Consider the following 16,519-nt stretch of genomic DNA (forward strand, 5'->3'; position numbering starts at 1 on the left):
AATAAGGGGCTACTTGCAAGGGAGGAAGATTATGCTGGCATGTTTTATATTCCACCTAAAACTGCTAAAATGTAGTTTAAGAAAATACTGGGAGAAATAATCAGCTTTCAGCAAGGAATATTATTTATAGGTAGGGATTTTAATTTGATTTGCCACAGTTAGGTTGCATCTGGGGGGCCCAAAAGGGAAAATACAATAAGAGGGTAGATTTTTGAAGAAATGTATGAAAATGTTTGATATGCAAGATGTAAATTCAGTAGTAGGAGTTTGTAGTGAATTTACATTTTTCCCTAAGGTACAAAAATTAGGCTAGGCTGTACAGAAATTATATTTCATAGGAACGTGTGCATTTAATTGAAAGTTTTGTTATGCATCCAATAGCTATTTCAGATCATACTCCAATAATTAAAATAAAAAGGCAGGGTAATGAAATAAAAAGGAGACACTGACGCTTCACCATCTATCTTTTTAAAAAGAGCGGAATTTAAGAAATGGGTAGTAGAAATTGTTTGGGAGTTATTAGGGAAGATAGAAATTTCTTCTGAAAATGTAGCTAGGTAGTGGGAACAAATTAAAGTGGAGTTTAAAAATAGGGTGGAAATAAAATAAATGTAGTTAAGAAATAACAAGGATTATTTACAGGTAATGACAAAGGTTAAAGTATTGCAGAATAGGGGGAATCTCACAGAACAAGAGGAGGAGAAATTGCAGAGTGATAAACAGAAAATATAGGATTGCTTTGATAATATGCATGAGTATAGAAAGACTGCTGTTAAGCAACTGTTTTTGATAACTCCACTGTACAAAAACTTGTAACACAATAATTTAGACAACAGAAAGTAGAAGGGGGTTGTTGCCAAGCTTAAGAGGTCTTTAACCAGGAAGATGACTAGAGATCCTGTGGAGGTACTAGAAATACTTTTCAGAAATGTTATGAATGTCCGTGTAAAGCAGAGAAATGTGGAAATAAAAAAAATGTACAAATGAAAATGTTTATTGAAGAATTAAATATGCCAAGGTTATAGGTAGAGGAGGCTAAATTACTAACTGGATAGGAGGAGATGAGATAAAAATTTGGTGAAGTATAACCAATCTGCAGGAAAGACCCCAAGAGGAGATGATATTCCTGTAGAAGTTTGGAAGCCAGTAGGGAAGAAACTGAAAGGTCTGGAAGGTTTTGTTTAACAGTATTTTAAAAGGAGGAGAAGCACCAACATCCTTGAAGAAAGTTGTAGTTGCTGTAATACTTAAAGATGGTAAAGACCCATCAGATCCAGCATCATGTTGGCCCATTTTGATTCTACCATGATTATCAAGTATTTGTTTTTAATGGCTAAAAAATGGCAGAGGTGCTGCCAAAATTGATAGATATGAAATAATGTGGTTTTATGGAGAGGAGGCAAATATTTCACAAAATTTCACAACATTTAATAGAACAGTGGTAATCCAGATGGAAGCAGAATGTAAGAAAAAAAAACTGTTGTTGATGGGTCTTGATACAGAGAAAGCTGGGATTTTATGAATAGTGCAATGGAAGCATTTGAATTCCTGATAAAATTATAAGGTTGATTAGGATATATTAGGGATTTGAGGCAAAACTTAAAGTAGGTGGGTTCCTCTCTGATAAGATCTGTTTGAACTGAGGAACCAGGCAGGGCTGTCCTCTTTCCCCTTTGTTATTTGCATTATATTTAGAACCATTAGCAAAGGAAATAAGGGACTCAGAAATTCAAGGATATAATTGCTATGGTAGTCAAGAAAACCTGGGTTTATGTGCAGATGATATTGTTTTATACCTGATAAAACTAGAAAAGGACATTTAAATGTTGTGTAACAATTTTGAGACAGTTTCAAGTCTTTTTGGGATACAAAATTAATGAAGCTGCAACAAAGACAGTAGCTATAAACTGTGTACCCACACATGAATTGGTTCAGCAATACTCATATTTATGGGGACATGATAAAATGAAGTACTTAGTATGGATTAAAAATATTCTGTTATGGCAGATAAGGGTATGTGGGAGGAGAGCAAAAAAAAAAGATAATATGAAAACTGAGAAATTGAAAGTGCTGTTTTATGGATGGATAGTAAGATAAAAGCAGTGAAAATGTTTTTAGTCCCTTTAGTTTATACACAGGTCAGGCATTTTTTTATCAACCAGAGGAGAGGTTGTGAATAGCAATTAATAGAGTTGAATGATATTATCTGGGAGGGGAAGATGGCAAATATCAAGTGGGAATCTTTCCTTCCAGCAGAATAAGGTAGTTTGGGATTACCTTTTTGATTGGGTATTGCAGAGCTTACAACATTAAGGCTCCTACACATAGCACAAGCAGAAAGCTATAATTCAAAGTGGAAAGAGATGATGGACAAACAGGGAGAAAGCTCAAGAAACAGAGAGACTGGGACTTTGGATGCAGATCTTTAAGGCTAATATTATTAACAGTACAGTGCATTATGCGGTGGTGGTGCTGCAGTAGCGTTGTCGCCTCACAGTTAGACGTTGCCCGTTCGATTCTCAGTTAGAGCGTCTTCTGTGTGGCGACATGCATGAATGGGCGTTGCTTCGTTGAAGGTTGTGCGTTAGGCTCGGCAAGCCAGCATGTAAAAATCTACTGCCAATCATTAACGGACCGGAGTTCCGCTGTGGCAACCCCTAACTGGGAAAAGCCGAAAGACACAAACAAACAGTGCATTATATTTAATAGTAAGTACTAGGCGAACACGAGGATTGGGAAAGGAGATTCTGCCGATGGGGATGATTGTAAATTAAGGATACAGACAGTAGGCAAAAAGGGACTGAAATGTACTATAGAAAACTGACAACGGAACCAAGGTATTGGGAGGAAGTAATTAGAGAGGGAAAGGTAATAGAATGGGAAGAGACCAAGAATTTGTTTGGACTTTAGGTGAGAGTTATGTCCGAATATAGGCAGAGAAACAACAGGGGGATCCTAAGAGAAAGACCAGTACTAGTGGAGTTTTTAGTAGACTCTAGAACAGAAGATGCTGATAAAAAAGGGATAATTAGTAGAGCAATTAAAATATTGCATGATAACTTATAAGAATCAATCAAAGGAGGTTAAAAAGGATTGGGAAGAGAAATTGTTTCTTTGATAATTGCTTCCCCAATGGGAATTGGGGAATTCCACCAGACAGGTATGACTCCCAAATATGTAACAAACTCTAGATTTAGAATTTTTGCTTGAAATCTGAGACCATCCATGTGCAACTAACAGTGGGCAAAACTGCCTTCCAGTTTGTAGCCTGCTACAGACCACCCTCCCAAACTCAGGAACCCCACTCGGCTTTCCTGAAGACACTGGAGAATATGAAGGTCTCTCCAAACACCATTATATTGGGTGACTTTAACTACCCAAACATAGACTGGGAGCACTACTCAAGCCCCAACACCATAGCCCAACGGTTCCTAGAATTTATAAACTCAAATGTTATGGAACAACTGGTCACCACTCCCACAAGAGGGGAAAACATATTGGACCTGATCATCACCAACATGGGGACTCTATGTTCCATACCAGAGGTATACCCCTCATTGGTAAGATCTGACCATAAATTAACCATAAATTAATTACTATGGACATCCATATCCCGTCCCCACCCCCAGCAAAGGAAACCACGGTCAGAAACTTCTCAAAAGCAAACTTCCCACTTCTCAAAACTGAGGTGGAATCCTTCAAAGCCCCAGGGCCAGTGGAAAATACAGCCCAAACCGCAGAATCCTTTACAAACGCATTCTATGGATACCTACAGGAATGCATGGATCGTGCTATCCCAAATAAAACCAAGACACACTCCTCCAAGGGCAGGAGACCTGTCTGGTGGACCCCAGCCATAAATAAGCTGTACAACAGAAGGAGGAAGCTACTACATGATGGAGCAAAATCCCTGAAAGGGAAGGCAACTCTGATCAGTACTAACAAGAAACTACGATCCCTCATAAAATCATCTAAGGCTAGCTTTGAAAGAAAAATTGCACAAGATGCTAAAGATAATCACAAGGCCTTCTTTAGTTATGTCAGAAACCTGGGTGGAAACTCCCAGATATGCCCTGAGTTAGTGCAAAATGACAAAAAATACACTGAACCCACAAACATTGCCAACATCCTGGCAGACAGGTTCAGTGCAAACTCCCCCCCTTCCCCCCCAAATGAGCAAATGACTATCCAAACAGTGTGTAGCCTCCCTGACATCACAGATGCACAGGTGAGAGCTGCCCTCTCCAAATCAAAAAACACAGCATCAATGGGACCAGACGGTGTCCCGGGCTGCGTTTTACATGAGCTCCAAGAAAAACTGAACCCTCACTTAAAATCACTATTCAGTCTCAGCCTTACAACAGGATATGTACCCAAAGAATGGCGTACAGCAACAGTGGTCCCACTCCATAAAGGTGGTGCCACAACAGACCCTGGAAACTATCGCCCTATAAGCCTAACTAGCCTGGTCTGCAAAGCTATGGAGCGTATCATCATGGAACTCATAAACAAAGACATTGGGAACCTCCAAACACTGGATCCTACACAATTCGGCTTTGTTAAGGGCAGATCTTGCCTCTTGAACCTGGTCGATTTCTTTGAAACAGTCACCAAGGCCATAGACGAAGGGAAGGTAGTCCACACAGCCTACCTTGACCTTGCAAAAGCCTTCGACACAATACCCCACTCAGGCATCATAAATAAGCTCACCAACTTAAATATCAACCCCTATGTCACAAGATGGGTTGCAAACTGGCTTAGGGATAGAACTCACATGGTCAGAATTGCAGGTGCCATGTCAGACTCTAAACCAGTTATCAGTGGTGTCCCACAAGGCTCAGTCCTGGGACCTCTCTTGTTCGGTATATATTTCTCTGAGGTACAGGCTAACACAGGAGGACTATGGCTGACAAAGTTTGCAGATGACTGCAAACTGGGGACCATAATCGACTCGCCGGCTGACACAAGCATCCTCCAAAAAGGTCTCACAGAGACGGATAACTGGTGCCAGAGCCATGGCCTAAAGCTAAATGCCAAAAAGTGCATAGTCATCCCCTTTGGGAAAAACAAAGTGCCCACAAATTACCACATAGGTGGTAATCCATTAAGTACGGAAGAAGTAATTAGGGATTTGGGGAACCAAGTAGATTGCAATCTCTCCTTTGACAATCACATTGCCAAAGTGATTAGAAAGACATTCTATATAGCCCACCTTATCACAAAGGGGTTCACATCTAGATCAAGAGAGGTCATTGTGCCCCTCTAATCATCACTCATCAGGCCCATAATTGAATACAATGCCCCATTTGGGATGCACCTTACCCGACACCTGCTACAACTAGAAAGACCCCAAAAGTACCTCACCAAGAGGATCAAGGGACTCAAACAGATGCCCTACACAGTTAGGCTAAAGAAACTCCAGCTCTACTCAATTGCTTACCGCCTACTCAGAGGCGACCTGTGCCTGATGTATAAAGCCATGTCCAACCCTGAATTAATGGACATGCTCCACTTCAAGAAATCCAAATCCATCAGAGCTACACGCTCCAGTGACATAAACCTCAGCACAGAAATAAATAGAACATGCTGGAGGGACAGATTCATATCCCAGAGGCTCCCCTCACTCTGGAACAAAATCCCAGTCAATGTTAGACAGAGCCCCTCAATGACCCTCTTCAAGAAGAATCTTGACGTTTGGATGGGAGATCGTAAATTTACCCCTGGGATCTCTTCTGTGTCACTGCTAGACAGAGGCACGGTAAACTAACCTTAAATGGCCTATCTTCTGTGACCTACTATACAGAGGCACAGTCAGCTAATCTAAAAAGGGTGTCGAAAGCCAAACACACTCTGGCTAGGCTTGTAAATGCCCTAGGGCAGATAGCCTAGTATCATCCTATGAACCTATAAGTGTCTGCAGAGGTATTTTTATACCCCAAATTTTTCCTTAGCTAGATTGCAAATATTGAAAGTATGATGGTTGGAGAAAGGGGTAATTGGAAACATATTTTCCTTGAGTGTAATGAGCTGGCAGACTTTAAAAAGTTCCTTGTAGACTATTCTATCAGAAATACTGGGTGAGCAAATTGATATAACTAAGGAAATTATTTTTTTGAGCTCCAGTATAGAATCGGAATTGCCTAGACATAGTAAGGCCTTGCTGAGTCTAATTATGGTGGCTGCCGAAAAAGCAGTTACTAGAAAATGGAAATTCAAGTCTAAACAAACAGTACTAGAAGCAGTGAATATAGTAATAGAGATAAAACAACTGGAAATAGGATCTTTACAAAAGGGTGGAAGCAAATTGTATAGAAAAAATGGGAATTGCGGGAAGAGTACATGCAGAATAATGTTTTGGAGGAGAAATGAGGTTTAAAAGAAGGCAGGATTTGAATGAGCTGTGTATTGTTTGACTGACAATTACTGGATAGATTATAAGTGATATAAAATGTTTGCAACTAAAACTATGTCTGTATGTTTTTTCTTTTATTTACATGTATGCTTGACTAATGCCATAAGTGATAATTTAATAAAGATGTTTGTTGTTTAAAAAAAAAGAATAAAGCAATGCCATCAGCAAAAGAAGAAAAATTGCTAAACCATGCCTGATGACTGCCTTAAATGATGGCTTTTAATGACTGAGCCATTTTATGAACTTTTTCTGCTCCACTGCCAAATCTACCAATTTCTCCTTTTCCCTCGGACGTTTTCCAATATATGCTGGAGCAAGTGCAGCACCTAAAGGTACCATTGGAGTCTAGCCATCACCTTCAGATGAGGGGCATGTTTTTATAACCTGCCCACAAGTTCCCCCCACTCCTGAGAAGTCCACGTTATATCCTCAGGGTGGGAGTGCATTAAGAATGTGCTAGTGTATTTCTTCCACCTCTGCAGAAGCTCAGCCAAGGTTCTCCCACTGTTCTGCTGTTCTGGACATACCTCACCTTATGACATCCCAAGACTTCACCAGGAAATGGATACGGGAAATGCTTGGAGGACCGCCTTCCCTCCATGATGGAAAACCCCATCCTTCCCTGCTGTTCCATCAGTTACCTGAGCCACTAATTGAGCCTCACCTGAGCTGTAATCAAGACTTTATCCCCCTACCCAATCAGAGCTGCCTGGTAATGAGTGAGCCAAATGGTTGGGAGGAGACTGGTGATTGATTGGCATCAAAATAGCGATTATGGTATAAGCCACAACAATGATCAGGTGTAGGGATCTGACAAGTTTATATGTAGAAAGAATAAGTGGAATATGGGTGTTTTGTAAGTGCTAGATTATAATATACAAAATGAGAGTCTCTGTTTTATTCTTTGTCGTATTTCTTCTACCTGTTAACAGGTGCTCGTGTTAATGCCAAGGATAACATGTGGTTAACACCTCTTCATCGGGCTGTGGCTTCCAGAAGTGAAGTAAGTACCTTTCAGATTTTGCATGTAGTTTAGGATATGTATTATTTGCTGTTGTTTTTGGAGTGTTGCACTGAATCAGTTTAAACAGGAAATCCAGAGATTAATTGGCTTGTGTTTCAAGCTGACCATTTTCCTCTTGAACTGTGCAAGTACGTCTTATCGTTCATGCTTTTTCTGTCCTGTTCCATATTGATTGCTTATTACATTAGAGAATATTTTTGTGTTTCACTTTGCCTTACTGGAGGTATGCATTGTATTTTGCTCTGTCAATGGTGACATATGAGTACAAATTCTGTTTGCTGAATGTATTTGTTTGCATAACAAAATCTGTGCAGTTACATCAGTTTAAAGATGTAAAAACAGTACTTGTCCGTATTAGCATACATTTTGTTTTAATGATGTAAGACATCTGTCCACTGATATTGCTGTCAAAGTCTTTATTTGACCAAAAACAGCTGTTTGTTTATTGAATTCAGGTTGTCTCCCTTACTTCAGTCCCCACTCGTACCATGCTAGGTGCTTTGCCCTCTGCAGCTATTTTACTTAAGTAGTCAGTGCTGAGGTCACTGCATGTTGAAGAAAGGGTATTTCCCAGTGCCACATCCATTGCTCAGTTTGACCAGTTGTCATTATTGCACAGTTGGTTGACACAAGTTATCCATTCCCAATTTTCAGAAAAAGATTAAAGTTGTACTAGGATGCTCCCCCTTTTCTCTGTATTTTTAAACCATCTTGAATCTGGGAATTGATTGTCTTTGTATTGTTAACATTCACTTTTATCTAGCCATCTGTTGAGGTTTGTGCTGTCTTTATTTAGTCTCTTTCCTGCATTTGATGTCATAATTCCTGTACATTTAAAAAGAAAGCAACCTTAACATCTGAATTCATTTTCAGTTTCATTTTATCTGCTGTACATGTAGCTCTCAAGGGTGAGGAGTTGCTGTTAATGTTTTACACGTTTCACGCTACAACTTGCATGTGTCGCCATTTGTTCATTTCTGAAACCTCATTGCTGCTTTACATGATATTAATATACAGTAAACTCCCTCTTATCTGGTCTCGCTGAGACCAGACCTTAGGCTGGATAAACGAATGGATGGTTAGTCAGACAAAGCATACACAATAGCAGTTATAGGTTATAAATCAGCTAGAATAACAGGATTTGTGTTAGTATACATTTTTCTAAAGAATGTGAAGTCTAAAACTCAAATGTCATCATTATTTAACCTAGAAGAGGCAGAAGTGCTGTTCTTTTCTGCTGTCTTTTGCTAGGGCTATGGCAGAAATTTGATGGCCCGTTAAAGAGAGGCCAGATAAGAGGTAGTCTGTTGTATAACAAAAAGAGTAGTAGTCCATACTGTGCTTACCTCATTATTCATTCACTTTCCAATTTGATATATGTTGGTCTTTCAACAGCCCTTACACTGAGTGCTGAATGATTGAAACAGTCTAATGATGGGAATTAATCTAATTAAGTTTGATTTATGGTCACAAAGGAGGTTTAGCCTGTCTGGCTGTTCAGTGGATACAAGGCAGACAAGCTAATCCTGAGTAGGGGTGCCAGTTCATCACAAAATGTGCACACATTGACTGTCACACAGTACAGCTGCATAAAGTGACAATTTTAAAGGACAGCCACACCCACAGACTCAAAAAACATGTTTATTTCATCACAGTTTGGTGTTTCCTACATTTTAACACCACTGTGGGACTATTTAGAGCTTTTTAGATATTTTTATACGCAATTTCTGACTCTGACCATATGGGGTGTGGCATCTTGAAATAATTCTGACTGTTTAGTCTGCCTCTAAGTATCCTAGAATACATTGTTTGTCTCCAAAAAATTGCATCAGATCTGCCACGTTTTCCGTAAAGCTCCTGTCAGTCCACTGATTTTACAGACATTCACTGCTGTGTTATAGTCACCTACATTTGGTTAAAATTTTATCCTTTTTCAATGACTACTTCAAACACAAGCAGTGCAAATGCTACAGAACAGAATTGAAAAGTGCATTTTATTGCTTTCTTCTTAGAAATGGTAACTTGATTTCTTTTGTGAAGGCTGAAATCTAGTTCTTCAAGGTATCTCCCCTCGCTCTTCACACCTACCTTCCCTAGCTGTCAAAGAGCTAAGGGTAATTTGACCCATTATCTGCATGTGATTGACAGCTCACAGCAAGTGACCAGACTAATGTACTGTTTCTTGTCAGCCTTCCCTTCCTTATAGTGGGAGATTTTTTTTTGTTGCACTTCTCCTGTCAAATTTAGAACCAAGCTCCATAGCTCTGGGAATCATTACTGTTTTGCAAAGCATCAAACCCGCTTATTTTTCCTTCCTGTTTGGGTAAATAGCTAACAAATTATGCACTATAAATACAAAATATTTCAGACTTGCATGACAGGACCCACATGCTTTTTTAAGTGGTAATTTAAGAAAATTACAATATTGCATACTTCTTGTAATCTGATGTAGTGCTGTCTAGTAATTGTGACAGACATCTGCTTCTTATGTAAAAACATGCAATTAATGTTTACGCATGGTAATTGCAAATTTATGCTCTTAGTTTTTGCAGCTGTTACTTTGCTTCTGCCTGTACTTAGTCACATATCGGTAGGGCTATTCAGAAAAGTGAGATTATAGTTTGACATTTTTCCTAGGTTAAGAGTTGGCTGGGCAAGGCAGTTCTGACATCTCAATGTGGGTGGTCCACTGGCTCTTCTATACAGCATTCAAATCAGGCGGGGATTACATCACTTTGGGGGAGGAAACATCCCAGTAGCTAGAGCAAGAGCTCTGGCAGATGTGACATCATCATTTCAGAACCAGCTAGAGGTTTTTCAACTTGGTTTTCAAAGCGAAAGTAAAACAGTACAGAAAGGTGGGAAGCCTAACAGGGAAAACAGTTGAGTGGCTTAGTTTTTAAACCTGCATGGGTGATTTTTGTAGGCTGTATCAACGAACAGGGACTAAAAGAGACAACAGGCTGAGCAATCTGCTTTAATATCCATTGTTGTCCTTTAAAGAGTTCGAGCTCATGGATGATACACTGTTGGGGTGTGGGAAGAAAATGGAGCACTTAGCAAAAACTCTGTGGACACAGGGAAGATATGCATACTCCTCCCCATAACTCACTTCAGCCAATTACTGAACTGGACGATCAACCATTGTAAGACTGCTGTGTGACATTGTAATATACTTCAATATTTGATTATCTTTCATACAAATAGTCTTGTTAGAAGATAAAATGCTGCTATGAAGTTGTCAAGTTGTGTTGTATTGTTTACCCTAGTTTGTTTGCCTTACAAGTACAGGCAGACTGATAAAAACAAGAGGATTCTAAAAGGCAAAGCCAAGATCTAATAAATGCATTCCTTTACACATATTTAAGCAAAAAGGAAGATGTTAGTTAAACTTTTAGCTAAATCTGCTGAAGTCTTCAACTTGCACGGTAACTTTTTTCTTGTAGGGCACACTAAAGTAGCTGTTAAAACATATCTAGGAAATGCTCATATTAAGCAGCAACTGTTCTGGGCCTTGTCCTATTCCAGAAGCCACTTAGCAACCCAGTTTATGGGTAATACCTGTTCAAACCTTTGGAGTTGAGTCCAGAATATAAACAGTAAAACACCAACCTCCAACGATCACTAACAGACGTTCCACCTTCTCTCAGTAAATAAAAGTTGGCAGAGGAAATAAGTCAAAAGATTAATACATGAAGAAAACTGTAGACTTAACTAATTAACAAGACATCTTATGAATTCAACTAAATCATAAGTACCAGCTGTGGTAGAGATGATTAGCTGAAAATGTTCTGTATATTTTTTGTTATATTTTTGCACAAACCCTCTTCTGACCATCTATCTGTCCCTCCCTGCTGTCCTACTGACCTCAGTCCACCTTATCAAGAGTTGTGTGACTCATTCATTCTTAGGGGAGATAACTGTTGCGATTGGGAGTAGGGCCACCATATGTGCTGAGAAGCTGGGTTTTACTCTTTAAGCCCTTTATGTTTACCTGGCAACCAGCTCAGGGTTGAACACACAGGGTGAATAAATGATGTAGCATCACTCATTTCTTCAAGTTGCATAGATCCTCAAGACTTTACTAACCTTCCCCTTGAAGCCAGCATCTCTACATTTTCTCCAGTGTTCACAAAGAACTCTAATATGGAACCATGCACTGCAGATACATGCCATCCACCACAGATGAATGCCATGCACAGATGCATGCCGTACACCCTCCCTCACCAAAGAGAGTTGAGCTGTATAAGCCTTGTCACGCCTGTCTTCCCTCTGCCAAGTCCAACAAGTGCCAGAGCAGGTAATCAAGCTTATTTTGCCTAGGTGATAGTCAGGACTGTATCCCTCTGCATAGTCAGAGCTGGTAATGCGTTTTATTGATAATCACATAATATAGATATCAGCTGCAGAAGTCTTAATGATAATGCTGTAGTAATTGCACATATTTGATACAGCAGCTATGAAATGCCAAATGCTAGAGCATGTAGTGTGTGAAAACAGGTAAATAACGTATCAGTAAAAATTAAGTGTGGTCAAACCACATAGTCATAACAGTATTTCCAGGATATTTAAAACAAATACAGTATTGCTCCCAGGGTCCAGTAAAAAATAACATAATTGCTTGACAAAAACATAATTTTTCCAGTGGTATCATGTTTAATGTTATGTTTTAGGGAACAGAAAAGCTAATAATAGCTGTATGCCAGGTAAACCTACAGAAAAAAGGTTGTGACAAAAAAAAAAAAAAGACCTTTAATGACTCCAGCCTTGTTGCTTAGATGCCCGAAGCCCTGACTATTGTGAAACAGCCTATGTTTGATTAGTGGTATGGGTGTCTAAGATGCTGGGTGAGGGAGATAAGACACCTGTGGTAAATTTATCCTCTGTGGAAGGGTGTCTGGTAGCAGTGGCTTGGTTGAGTCATGCTGTCAATTCAGTGCTGTCCTCTGTTGGGAAAGGGAGAGGTGTGCGTGGAATCATGGATGCTTCCTCTCCCTAGCCAGGCAGGAACTGCAAGTCAGCGAGTTGCCTTAGGAAGGGATAGATAGGCCACGCCTCTGTACCTGAGTCTGGCCTACTCCCTACAACTCAACTCTCACAAGGGGGGGATGAATTGATAGGCTTTCTGGGCAGGACTAAATGAGTTCCAGGGCTCCCACCTAGCCTGGAGATGTCTGGCTTTCTCCCCCAGTGGAGTGAATGGGTCAACTGGTGCATGTAGGGGAACCATTTCTCAGGCCACAGGAAAGTGGAGGTGACAGGAGAAATATATAGATTCATAGACTGTTACTAGGCTAATGACCCGAGAGGCCTTTCTAAGCATAGCCAAGTTTTCCCGAAAAATTATTGATGTCCTGCATCCAAACAGGACATTGAGCGAGAGGCATTTATAAGCTACCTTTATTGACATCAAAAGTGCCTAAGTTCAGTAGGGCATTTCCCTCCTGAAACTACATTTGTATTATTGTCAGGCTCTGGTAATGATGCCATAAGATACCAAGTAAAATGGCCAGGAAAAAGTTCCCTGTGACAATATGGAGAGTGGATACAAATGGCAATCATTCAAGTGTATTGACACAGTCCAGCACAGGGAAACAACTCCTACTAAAATACAGCAAGAAATAAGTGGCAGCCAAAAAAATTAAACTAGCAGCCTCTAGGAGCATGTAATCTTTCTTTCTTATAATTTTGGTTTATTGTTTAAAGTCACTCACAGTTAGACTAAGGCACTCACTTAGACTGCCAAAGAATCCAACTCTCCTTCAGTGGTTAAACAGTGATCTGCACATTTAACCCACCAGAGCTGAGATGCTCATCAGGTAAGGGCTGACCTGAGGAGTGGATCCATCTTGTATAACTCTTAAGAGTAAGGCTGCAGGCACTAGCATCACTTAGCACTCAAGAATTTTCCAAACTGCTTGGTACCTTCCCCATTTTCCAGTAAAGCACCATGTTGCTGTACCTCTCTAAATCATTATTGCCATATTAAGTGGACTATAAACTTACTTCTAAATTTATCTTTTAGAAATGGTCATTTCTTCAAATTTTACCTCATTTTTATATTTACTGTTCACGCTTGCTTTTATCTGGAAATCCTTGCTGAAATGTGTGTGGGTGGCTGTCCATTTGTTGTTGTTCAAGATACTTTCCGTACTGGTTTGTGGCTGCTGAGTAAGTAGTAGACAGTGAAATTTACATTTCTGTAAAATTCAAATTATTGTTGAATCCTTGACACTGAAACCAGGGATACTGAGGTTATGTTCATTAGTAATAGTATCTGATTCAAATTATCAGAAGTTTTCAGAGGTCTTTTTTCATGGCCATCCTTTAATTTTCTGGGCTCTTGTCCCCTTCCAGGTTCTGAGTTGAGGACAGGGAAGCTCTAACCACTTTTACTCCACAGACAGGACACCAAGAGGGTAACAATTTGAAATGTTGGGACCTGCTAGAGTGAGTCCTGAAGTATGGAAACTGAATGGTCAAAAGAATGAACTTGCATATGCTAAGTCCGAGATGCCATTTCTTGGAATATTACCTTTTCTCCAAAGTATGGCAATCTCAGAGTTGGTATATATATATATATATATATATATATATATATATATATATATATATATGTGTTTGGGGAGTACAGGGGCCCCCTGCAAAAAAGAAGTTTAAAGAAATAGAGCAATTTTTGAGATTTGCTTTTCTCCTGCATCTTTTTTTGTGGCTTTGACAGGGATGTTATCCATCACTGCATCCATCCCGATTTACTGCAGAGACCATGGTGTCAAGTTTGGCATCGGCACCAATGTGAACATTGTTAACTTCAGTGGTGATTTTGGCCTCAACCCCTCTTGTTTTGATCCTAGTGCTGGCTCTTGCCTCTGCCCTCAGCCTCAAGCTTTTGTTGGCAGTGACAACTCCTATGTTTTTTGTGCCAGTGTCAAGGCCTGTTACTTTTTTAAGTTGGGACTTGGACTGAAGTCATTTTGGGAAAAGTATTAGTATTACTGTTAGTGTCAACTCTGAGTCCACATTCTTCTGTGCTACTTTAGTGCCAGCCTCATTCTCTGTGGAAGAGTTTTCTGTTCAGCCTTGCAGTTTCTCACACAAGACAGAAAGACTGAAGCTGTTCAGCCACGTCCAACTAATACATCTGCTTTCATGGGGTCGTCTTCATCTTCAGGTTCACCTTCACCATCGTGCAAGAGAAGATGCATTGACTTCCTCACAGTGTGTCCCCTTCAGATGATTTTGAAGATGAAGAAGAGTTTGATTGCTCTGCATCCCTTTCCTGGCAACCCCAAATTTGTAGAAACCCAGAAATTTTATTTGCTTATTTATTTATTTCCAGTGTGATGACTGGGGAAGTCCATTGGGCACAAAGAGCCCGTTTTCAGTGGAGGCCCAGAGAGAAAATCTCCACTAATACATAGTACAAGCTCCATAATATGAAGTGCAATACATAGTGGAAACAGAAACAAACTAAGCAAATTTTACATGCAAAATAGCAAAAACTAAACAAAAGTTAAACAGCAGCTTGGAGAAGGATGTAAAGCATATTTACATGTTTAGTGGTTGAGAACAGTAGTACATGGTTAAATTAATACAGAGGTTTAAATCATCTGAGAATGATATAGAAGTAACATTAGCATGGATGAGTTCTTTATGCATGAATATTAGCATGAGTTAAATTAATAGAGCTTTAAATCCTCTGAGAGTCGTATAGAGGTAGCATTAGCATGAAGGAAGTACATAGGGTTTATCAACAGTGTACAAGGAAGAACAAACTTTGTGTGTTATAAAGTATTTATGTATTAAGCAGGTTAGGTAGGTGGAGTGCAATTGAATTTCCATTTTTGGGAGAGGTAAGAATGCAGCTGGGTTTTGAAGTGTTCAGAGTTCTCAGAAATTCTTAGAGATGGAGGGAGAGAATTACATTTTTTGGCGACAGAAAAGGATAGAAGCTGACCAGTGGGATGGTTTGGTTTATAAACAGAGATTAGATTTTGGTGGTTAGATCTTAGAGTTCTGTTTGGGGTGTATAATGTTAAGATGTTTGTTAGTGCTGGGCATATAGTTGGTTTGAAAATAAACTTGTGAATAGTGATAACTTGGAGGTAGTCAAGGTAGTTTGGGAGATGTTCATCGTGTTTCACTGTTGTAGTCATTACACTTGAGTTATCCTGCTGGCAGGCTACCCGCAGTCGGCCTGAATTCGAAAGTCCTGGTCCGGCGTCAGTTGTTGTCGCCTCTTCCCTGACATTAGTGCGCCAGGGGTATAAAAGATGCAGCCGACACCATTTTCTTCAGTCTTTCTTGCCGCGTGGTGCCCGAAGCAAAAGCAGTTCGCAAGTGCCGGTTGGCCGACTCCTCAGATATTCGAAATCGAATTTCAGATCCAAAGTCTTCAATAAAGCTAAGTACCCCGTTGGGGAAACTTTTTTTCTTGCTCCAGACCGATGTCAGAAAAAGTTAACAATTGTATTTCTTGTGGGAAGTAAATACCTCATAAGGATTTCCACTCTTATTGTATTCCTTGCCTAGGCCCTGACTATGAAGTTGCTAGTTGTCGGTTTTGTGCTAGATTTAACCAACGCACTATTAAGCGTCGATATGATTTTCCTTTTCATTATTTTGGCAGAAGGTTTAACTACATAATGCCGTCGGAACAACCGACGACCGGAATTCATAAAAAACGCAAGGATAAAGACAAGGACAAGCATCCGAGGTCCAAAACCGACGACGAAGCCTCTTCTAGGCCAGTTGCCGGTGCTCAGTGAGGCGCTTTTGCAGCCCCTGACTCCCGCTACCTCAGAGCCACAGGCCGCCTCCGACTCCCATGTGGAGACAGCTAGGCCTCTGGATACTCAAGGTATTGGCCCTTCAGAAATTAATCCCTCAGATGGGTCTGGAGCCGCTGAGCAGGCATCGGCTTCTGAGGGTGTCTTCAGACCTACACAACTTTATATAAATCCTACTTCAGCATCCAAGACAAAGTCTAAAACAGTTTTAAAGACAAGGAAACCAGTACAGCATTCTCCAGGACAGGCTTCTATGCCTAAGAAACAGATGCTCAAAATGGCCGAAGACCTAAT

The 16,519-nt window shown here is 40.1% G+C and overlaps 1 protein-coding gene across 3 annotated transcripts in view; it reads left to right on the forward strand.

Moving 5' to 3' along the window:
• The window catches only part of ANKRD44 (ankyrin repeat domain 44), a 1,254,083-nt gene that overhangs the window by 624,701 nt on the left and 612,863 nt on the right, over nt 1-16,519 (forward strand). For all 3 annotated transcript variants that reach the window (XM_044060611.1, XM_044060613.1, XM_044060612.1), the window contains exon 4: nt 7,345-7,415. In XM_044060611.1, coding sequence (XP_043916546.1) covers nt 7,345-7,415 — 71 coding nt within the window. The remainder of the gene's footprint in view (nt 1-7,344; nt 7,416-16,519) is intronic.

This window comes from Protopterus annectens, chromosome 2.part0 (genome assembly GCF_019279795.1).
Source record: "Protopterus annectens isolate FY-2018-M chromosome 2.part0, PAN1.0, whole genome shotgun sequence".
Taxonomy (NCBI): Eukaryota; Metazoa; Chordata; order Ceratodontiformes; family Protopteridae; genus Protopterus; species Protopterus annectens.